Raw genomic sequence first — 9970 nt, 5'->3', positions numbered from 1 at the left:
TATCCTTTCCCCACAAACCACATCATTCTCTTACCCTTTCATTGGGCCTATGGGCCCCACTGAGAGAACCCTACTTTGGTTTTATTTTAAGATTTATTCTGTAAGTGGCCCAACATCCCCAAGTGGGCCCTACATTGATTCTCATGCATTTAATTCTTCTAAGGCCCTAAACCAAAAGAAAACTACATTTCTATTGAAATGCATCCTAGAGTTAGGATGCCACGTGGGCTTACCCCACCTCATAATTATCAATTCCCCTTCCCAAAAATCAGGGACCCCTTATAAAACCCTAATCAGAATAGGCGGAACTCAGGCTCCTAGATTAACGCCGATTTATAATCACACACAAATCCGCAAAAACCCTTCAATCATGAAGGGTCGCAGGGGGCCTACCGATTTTGTAGCATAAGAAACAGTTAATTACACGGCGAGAAAGGTACAAAACTGCAGTGGAAAATGAAAACCCTGAGTTTTACGGGTGTGGAAAAGTGGGCCGATTTTGCATTGATTTATTAGTTTTACCCAAAATTTTATTCGGAATTTGGGCCCCACCTCAACCCAGGGATCTGGGCTTCTGGAGTTTGGTGTTACTGAGAAGGCTATATTAATAATAAATACTACGCAAAGGAGATCATATTTGTATAAGGTGTTTGGGGATCTGATTGACTTTGGTTGGAAGCGTAGGAGGAACTTTGAGAAGCTGTGGAGGGCTTTCAGCAATGGAGGGTCCGCTGCTCAGTGAAACGCTTACGGAAATACTGATTCCAGTGGCGGCGGTCATTGGAATAGGGTTTGCATTGCTGCAATGGCTGCTGGTTTCTCAAGTCAAGGTGAAGCCCTCCACGGTGTCTAATGGTTACAATGACCGTTTGATGGAGGAGGTCGACGAGGAGGGAATTGACGGGCGCCAGGCTGTTGTGAAATGTGCGGAGATCCAGAACGCTATCTCGGAAGGTAAAGAAAAGGCCTCTTTTTCGCGGAAGCTTTTCTTTCTGCGGTACTGTGGCATTTGTTCGGTTTGTTGTTTGGATTTGTATTGGCTTGTGGCTTTTAGCTGCTGCGGGGTTTTGGTATGCTTTGGCTGTGAGTTTTGGGTCAGGGATTTGCTTTTGTAACTTCTGTTCTAAAAAATGATAGATTATGTTCATTTTTGTCCTTTACTATTCGGGCTTTCATGTTTTTATTTGGCCCAAGCCTGTACGAATTAAATTATTTGCATCCTGTTTAGCGGTGCAGATCTATTCCTACACCATTGGAATATATCTAGGCTATAGTGTACTGTAGACACAGGCATAGGGAATTGGCCTTTCTGATTTAGGCTATGTGAACAAGTTTAGATTTTTAGCTCTTGCTTTTTCTGATTTGTTTTATATGTATACAATTTAAAAATATATTTAAAAAAAAATGTTTTGGAATTTTTTTGGGTTTATCTTGAGGGAAGTAATTTTAAATCTTTATTTTTATGGATTTTTTTCAGTTTGCTTTTGTTGATTTCGTGGATCTGTAAACAAGATTTGAATTTTTTTTGATCGATATAAACAAGATTTGAATTTTTAGAGTTTAATTATTGTGTTTTTAGAATTTAATTATTTTGTAATTTATCTTCTACTGTAAGTCTCTTTGTTTGCGGGTGTCTGTTTATGTTTATAGTAGGATTTTGTTTTTCTTCTCATGCTTTCTTTCTGGATCATAGAGCTTGATCCGAAACGTTGGGCTATAAAAAACTGTATAGATAAATCCAGAAGAAAATAGCTTGTATATGGACTGGAAATTTCATAACTACAATTAATTTTGTTAATGTTCTTTTGGTCTTTTATTATTGAGTTTTGATGTGTTTAAGATTTAATTGGAAAGGTCTCTGTGTCATTTTATATGGGAGCGTAAAGAGAGTTCGCTATTTTTTTTTGGATAAAACCAAGCGTTCATGTAACCTTGTTGTCAAGGATTGATTTTTCGGTTTCTGTAGATATTTGATATTAATTTAATCATCAATGTTAATTTTGGCGTTTCTGGTTTTGTTTTTTCTTTTGATATCCATTGAGTTAGGTTTTGGTTTTGTATATTTGCAATGTTTTACTTTCCATTTTTGTATAATTTATTGCACTATAACAAAAATTTGAATTTATATTTATGTATTTTATCTTTTAGAGTTCGCTAATTGTTGGATTGACTTTTCGATTGCCGTAGATATTTGAGATTGATTTCTTCGTCAATGTTGATTTAGTGTTTCTGGTTTGATAGCTTTTTGATGTCCACTGAGATAGTTTTTACAGGAATCTTTTCGATTTTTATTGCAGTTGGATATGTAAGTATGATTTGTAAGCGAATTATTGATTCAGCATATATAGTATTTGTAAATTTGTTATGATTTACTTTTTATTTTTGTATAATTTATCTGTGCGTCAAATCAAGAATTTGAATTTATAAGGTCTGTCGGTACAACTAAATGTTTTTTGGAATCTACCTGTGTTTTACTCTTTGTTGAGTTATTCATCAATGCCAACGTATATGCTTGCAAATGGATTATTTAAATTGAACCTTGTTATACATATCAACGGTGTTGTTGTTGATCTAAAGTTTTCTTAGTTGGGTTGTAGAAGAGATATTTGAATTTTGAGGAGTCTTAGAAGTACTATTTTGATTTATGGGGTTTTTCTTGTTCCAAGATGCACTGCAGATGGTGTTCTGTTACTTGTTACGTGGTTTTCTTCTCTATGGAGTTTTAACTACCTTTGTTTTCGATTTATTTTTGTTGTTTTATATCAAGAGATTTATAGGCATTTTAGGAAACACTATGTGTAACTGTGTTGCTTTGGGTTTGCCGTTTTTGTTATTTGGTTTTATTTCGAAGGCGTCTTCGCTACGTTCATTCTCACCATTGCGTTCGCTCGTGCCTTTTGCTTTATTGACTGTTAACAAGAATGCTTTTTCAGTAATATTATCTACATTTGTTCTTGTGGAGCAAATTGTGTCTTTCCTGGTAATGTATTTTCAGGCGAAGTTTGAAACAAATAGCCATTTTGCAGAATGTTTCACAAAGATTTAGAAACCAAACTGTATATTCCTTGCTCTTTTCCCATTTTTAGAACAGTACTTTTCATTTTTCCTTACTATTTCAATAGATTTGATTATTTGGGAATGCAACACATCTCATAAGTCCTTCGTATTAAATATCAATGTCCTAAATGGAAGCTGGTTTAGTGAAAAATGATTTTGGGTTTCTCCTTTTCTGTTATTTGTTTGTGCAGGGGCCACATCATTCCTGTTTACAGAGTACAAGTATCTGGGGGTATTTACTGTGTGTTTTGGGGCTATCATATTTTTGTTTCTCGGTTCTGTGGAGAATTTTAGCACCAAATCTCAACCCTGTACTTATCAGAAGGAAAAAATGTGCAAGCCTGCTCTTGCAAATGCTATGTTCAGTGCTATAGCTTTTCTGCTTGGTGCTTTGACATCAGTGTTATCTGGCTTTTTCGGAATGAAGATTGCAACTTATGCAAATGCAAGAACTACATTGGAGGCTAGGAAGGGTGTTGGAAAGGCTTTCATTACTGCATTTAGGTCTGGTGCTGTGATGGGTTTTTTGCTTGCTGCAAATGGACTTCTTGTGCTTTACATTACCATTAATGTTTTCAAGATATATTATGGAGATGATTGGGAAGGTCTCTTTGAAGCCATCACTGGCTATGGTCTTGGTGGGTCCGCAATGGCGCTTTTTGGAAGAGTTGGTGGTGGAATTTACACCAAGGCTGCTGATGTTGGTGCTGATCTTGTTGGTAAAATTGAGCAGAACATTCCTGAAGATGATCCACGGAACCCAGCAGTGAGTTTTCTCAACTTAAAATTATTTTTAAGTATAGATTACATGCATCATATGTTTCACTTTTATGTGGAACTCGTTTGGTCAAATGGATTTGCGCAAGTATCAAGTTTTAGAGTCCCGATTGTATGGAAATACCGAATTTTTCTTTGTGCGTGGGAATCCAACTAGTTTAGGCTTTGCATTGGTACCATGCTTTTAAAAATTTCTTTATTGTCACATTTGAGTTTGTATTGATGTTAATGTGTGCCACCCTCCAGGTTATAGCTGACAATGTTGGTGATAATGTTGGAGACATTGCTGGTATGGGCTCAGATTTGTTTGGGTCCTATGCTGAATCCTCCTGTGCTGCTCTTGTTGTGGCATCCATCTCATCATTCGGCAACACTCATGATTTCACTTCAATGTGCTATCCCCTGCTTATCAGCTCAATGGGTATTGTGATTTGCTTAATCACAACGTTGTTTGCAACTGATTTCTTTGAGATCAAGGCAGTAAAGGAAATTGAACCTTCTCTGAAGAGGCAGCTTATCATCTCTACTGTACTAATGACAATTGGCATAGCTGTTGTAAGCTTTGTTGCCTTGCCATCAACCTTCACGATCTTCAACTTTGGTGCTGCCAAAACAGTCAAAAACTGGTCTGTAAAGGAAACCCGTACATTTAATAAGTGCATAATGTTTCAGCTTCACATCCGTTCTTTGCATAAGTATTTAGAATTTTATGGTTTATTTTTTTAATTTACTGCAATTACGCAGGCATCTGTTCTTCTGTGTTTCAATTGGATTATGGGCTGGACTTGTGATTGGTTATGTTACTGAGTACTATACTAGTAATGCTTACAGGTGAGTTTGTTTGCCTTTCGCTGATCTGACAGTGTGGTTATCGCTAATATTTATTTTTATTGAAGCATTGCTGATAAATTTAATTTTTTGCACAGCCCTGTTCAAGAAGTGGCCCAGTCGTGTAGAACTGGAGCTGCAACAAATGTCATATTCGGCCTTGCTCTGGGATATAAATCGGTCATTATTCCCATTTTTGCCATTGCAGTTGCAATATATGTGAGCTTCAGTTTGGCTGCCATGTATGGAATTGCAGTAGCTGCTCTTGGGATGCTAAGTACCATTGCAACTGGACTAGCTATAGATGCTTATGGTCCAATTAGTGACAATGCTGGTGGTATTGCTGAGATGGCTGGCATGAATCATAAGATTCGAGAGAGGACTGATGCCCTTGATGCAGCAGGAAACACTACAGCTGCAATTGGAAAGGTTAGTTATGTAGTTTGATCGCCACATTTCCTCATTGCGGCTATTATATGTAAAGTTGAGTTGATTGTTATTGATGGCTGTGAAATGTGATTTACTTTTTTTGTTTAGGGGTTTGCCATTGGTTCTGCTGCACTCGTGTCTCTTGCACTGTTTGGAGCATTTGTAAGCCGAGCTGCAATTACATCAGTGGATGTTCTTACTCCAAAAGTATTTATCGGTTTAATTGTTGGGGCAATGTTGCCATACTGGTTTTCTGCAATGACGATGAAAAGTGTGGGTAGTGCTGCGTTGAAAATGGTTGAAGAGGTTCGCAGACAGTTCAAAAACATACCTGGTCTGATGGAAGGAACAGCAAAACCAGACTATGCTACTTGCGTTAAAATATCAACAGATGCATCCCTGAAAGAGATGATTCCTCCTGGGGCCCTTGTGATACTCACACCTCTTGTTGTAGGTATCTTATTCGGAGTAGAGACCTTGTCTGGTGTACTTGCTGGTGCTCTTGTCTCAGGAGTTCAGGTATGTAATTTAAGTATAGCAGCTGCTTCTGCAAACCAATCTCTGGCTCAGGTTAAAGTTGAGTTATATTAATGATGATTGGATACCTGTTTTACAGGTTGCTATATCAGCATCTAACACTGGTGGTGCTTGGGACAATGCCAAAAAATACATAGAGGTAATTTCATTATGTTTACTAATTTTGAGTGTGGTATCCGCTAGTTTTCTTCTTCTTCTAGGAGTGAATTCCTTCTTTGCTGAAGTCAAAGCAATGCTTAACTAGTCTCACCGGTGCTCTTTGATACAGGCTGGGGCATCAGCAGCTGCAAGAGAATTAGGCCCTAAGGGATCTGATTGCCACAAGGCTGCTGTAATTGGTGATACCATAGGAGATCCTCTGAAAGACACATCTGGACCATCACTTAACATTCTGATTAAACTTATGGCTGTTGAATCACTTGTATTTGCACCTTTTTTTGCCGCCCATGGAGGAATCCTGTTTAAAATCTGAAGCTAGTTCGCAAACCTATATTTTACGGCAGATAAATTTTCAGTGAGAAAAGGCTTGTCCAATGTATTAATGTTTTTTCTGTAGGTTGTAGGTATACCTGCCCTAGGCAGGCAGGTTTTTATTTTCAAATCGCATGGAGCATAGGTATATATCCAGTCTGTTGTGGAACTGGCTAATGGCTAATGGTTAAAAGATCCGATTCAGTTTTGTATTCCAATTTTTCAAAAAGGTGGAAGAATAACATACAAGTATAATTCTTGGTGTCTAGTGTATGGCAGCCTTTTTTGTGTTTTTTTGAAACTTTTGAGGCAACCAAGTCGCTTGCAGATGTTAAAGCTTTGGCCTTCTAAAACAATTGTGAATTCTTTTCGAAGGCACTGTTAGTTAGCTAGTTTATTGGCTTCATTATTAATTTTCACCATTTGATGAATTTGCCTTGTGTTTTCGTCCTTGTGCCGTTGTTAGTAGCTGTTGAGTAATAGTAATGGTTTGTCGGATGGGTTTTAGTTTTTAGTTATTTTGAGAACTTGCAAACTGGAACTTAGAGGATCTGGTCATTTGCTCCATAATTACAGGATTCTGTTCTGAAATCTTTTTCAGCCACATTTCTTTAGAGCTGGTTGCCTAATTGGTTGGTCTACCGAATGATGGGTTGCCTGGTTTTTCACTCGTATTATTTTTGTGATTTCTGAGATTAAACAAATATATCTTTCAGTTTGCACCTATTCTACCAATATTCGATTGCACAGATATCTTTTTTAATGGTGATAGGGTATATTGTTTAATCTATTCGTCCCAATTTGATGCATCTGTTTTTGCTTAATGAACTGACTGGTGATGTTTGGCTAATGGGCTTTTGAGTGATTGTGAAAATTTTCATTTAAGCTATCAGTGTAAAAATGATGTTTGATTCCTCTTGAGCCCTTTGTGAACTGTTATTATTTTAAAGAAGATATATCATTCGTTAGAAGATTTCAATAATCTGCAGGATTAAATTCTAAATGCTCTGTGGTGGATGAAATGATAAAAGGTTTGTTGGAAATGATGTCGACTTTTCTTCCTTCCCACAATTTCTCTTTTCACCTTATTAGATGTAGATATTGTGGAAGGAAACAGGTGGAAATGATGGGGTCTTTTCTTTCTCCTCACAATTTCGCTTTTTCACCATTATTATATGTAGATATCTTATGGATATTCTGATGATATATCCTTTGTGGCAGATATTTGTGATGATGACACTTGTGGCAGAGCTGCTGTACTACGTGGCTTGATTTTTGAGCATCCAATGGCAAAATCTTGACGATAATTAGGCTAGATGACATATGAAAGCACAACGATAAACTTAAGGCTTACGTATTCATGTAGCGCATTTTGATTTGGCTTTTAGTTTGCATTATTGAGAAGGTCGAGTGATTGAGATAGTTTTGTTCTGGTTCTTGTTTTCAAAGGGTTGCATTCAGATCGATTGTTTGTTATTAAATTGTTATGAGAATATCCGTTGTCCTGAGAATCTGGATTAAAGAAAGATTATTCCTTGTTTTTGAAAGGGTTGCATTCGGATCGATTGTTTGTTATTAAATTGTAATGAGAATATCTGTTATCCTGAGAATCTGGATTAAAGAAAGATTATTTCTTGTTTTTGAGAGGGGTCCAGATCGATTGTGAATAAATTGCATGACAAAATGCGAAATATGCTTTATCTTGAAAATCTAAATAGGCGAGAGATGTCTAGAGCAAGACGGCCACCCCTTCATGTCATGAATTTTTAATGACAGATTAGTCATTCTAATCCCTTTTATTTTACATTTTAAGAAGAATATGAAGTGTCAATTTAAATTCTTTAATATAAAATATATTATGTATAAATTTTTTTAAATAAAATATATTATGTATGTATAAAATATTATTTTACAATTAGATATTGAATTAAAACAAGAAGTTAAAAAATCCTTACAAAACCTTAAGCTTCACACAGATAGTTCCAAAATAAATAGGGAAGCTATAGAATAATAAATACTTTAAGCTTCTCAGAATATAGAAAAATAAATAAGGAACCTATAGAATAATAAATACTTTAAGCTTAACAGATTTGAAATTGAAGGTACAATATAATAAAATAATTTAAGCTATTTTAACCTTCACCAATTGAAGCTAAGTAAAACAAATACTCTTCACATAATTTAAAATTGAAATAAAAATCCATCTAAATAAAAAGAATGTAAAATTTTAAAAAATAATGATAAATTAGTAATAAATTCAAATAAATTTAGAAGTTTCTAAATTGATATTTAAGACCATCGTATAAATAAATATTAATAAAATAAACTGACAGTTTGTAAATTTATATAAGAAAAAATATATTAAAAATTCATTTAAAAATAATATAAAATTAGAAACAATTATCTCTTAATGATATTATTTTAAAATATTCTAAATAAATTTATATAAAAATATATATCAATATTATAAAATATAATAATATATAATATATATTACTTATTATGATTTTTTAAGGTTTATTATTATGATTTTTTAAGTGTTATATATACAATTTTCTTTTTTGGAAAGAATAGCCTGTCGATCCACTCATTTTATTAGTTGTGCAAAAACGGAATTCCAGGCCTGATCTCGAGCATCTACATTAAATAAAGATTATTTCACTTAAAATATGCTTTAAGATTTCCAGGCCTGGTCTTGAGCATCTAGATTAAACAAAGATTATTTCACGTAAAATATGCTTTAAGATTATTTTGTTTGTTTTAATGGGGAAAGAAATGTCCAGGAACCTTAACTGGTTTCAACTCTGTTAAAATTCTGCAAAATTTGCTTAATGTTGACACTTGACAAATAAATTTATATAAAAATATATATCAATATTATAAAATATAATAATATATAATATATATTACTTATTATGATTTTTTAAGGTTTATTATTATGATTTTTTAAGTGTTATATATACAATTTTCTTTTTTGGAAAGAATAGCCTGTCGATCCACTCATTTTATTAGTTGTGCAAAAACGGAATTCCAGGCCTGATCTCGAGCATCTACATTAAATAAAGATTATTTCACTTAAAATATGCTTTAAGATTTCCAGGCCTGGTCTTGAGCATCTAGATTAAACAAAGATTATTTCACGTAAAATATGCTTTAAGATTATTTTGTTTGTTTTAATGGGGAAAGAAATGTCCAGGAACCTTAACTGGTTTCAACTCTGTTAAAATTCTGCAAAATTTGCTTAATGTTGACACTTGACAAATAGCACAAATCCTCTCGGAAATTTAAAATATATTTATATAATAGTACTATAAAATTATATGAATACATGCACATGTATGACTGATTTTTTTATTGCACAATTTTAGCCTCTTAATTTTTTTTCATACTTCAATGTCTAAACTATAGCACAGCTCTTTTCTATTACAGATTGTGTTCAAAATTTATGTATAACTTCCTAGATAGGCAGTTACATGGGGAAACAGTTATCCAGCGTACCAACAATTCATAAGTTATAGTATATAAAGATAATTTATAAATTGGTGCATTTTAGAGGTCGGATAGCCATTTCTGTGTTGTCGTATATATGAAGATAATTTATACATTAATATATCTAGAGACTGGATAGCAATTTCTATTACATGGGGCTCCACTCAGATGACGCCCGGAAGAAAAATGGCAGAGACCACTTTGCTGGGTGAAAGATTCTGGGTTTTTATGTAACAAAATATACTGTGGATGTTTTTAGATTGGATTGTATAGAGTTGTGATGGAAATTTTTTTACAGAGTTAAATCTAGAGTGTGTGGATGTTTTAAAATTTGATTAGGTATATAGTATTTTGATGAAAATTTTGTACAGTCAAATTTAGA

General features: G+C 34.3%; 1 protein-coding gene across 1 annotated transcript; it reads left to right on the top strand.

The window, feature by feature from the left end:
• Positions 1-489: 489 nt before the first annotated feature.
• On the top strand, positions 490-6367 carry LOC131077362 (pyrophosphate-energized vacuolar membrane proton pump). The gene is made up of 8 exons (XM_058014850.2): positions 490-954; positions 3249-3823; positions 4081-4460; positions 4579-4665; positions 4761-5091; positions 5200-5610; positions 5708-5767; positions 5897-6367. The coding sequence occupies exons 1-8, from the start codon at positions 720-722 to the stop codon at positions 6098-6100; spliced, it is 2283 nt and encodes a 760-aa protein (XP_057870833.1). The 5' UTR covers positions 490-719; the 3' UTR covers positions 6101-6367.
• Positions 6368-9970: the final 3603 nt, after the last annotated feature.

The sequence above is a fragment of the Cryptomeria japonica genome, chromosome 4, assembly GCF_030272615.1.
Source record: "Cryptomeria japonica chromosome 4, Sugi_1.0, whole genome shotgun sequence".
Classification (NCBI taxonomy): Eukaryota; Viridiplantae; Streptophyta; class Pinopsida; order Cupressales; family Cupressaceae; genus Cryptomeria; species Cryptomeria japonica.
This window is presented reverse-complemented; position numbering and strand designations above follow the sequence as displayed.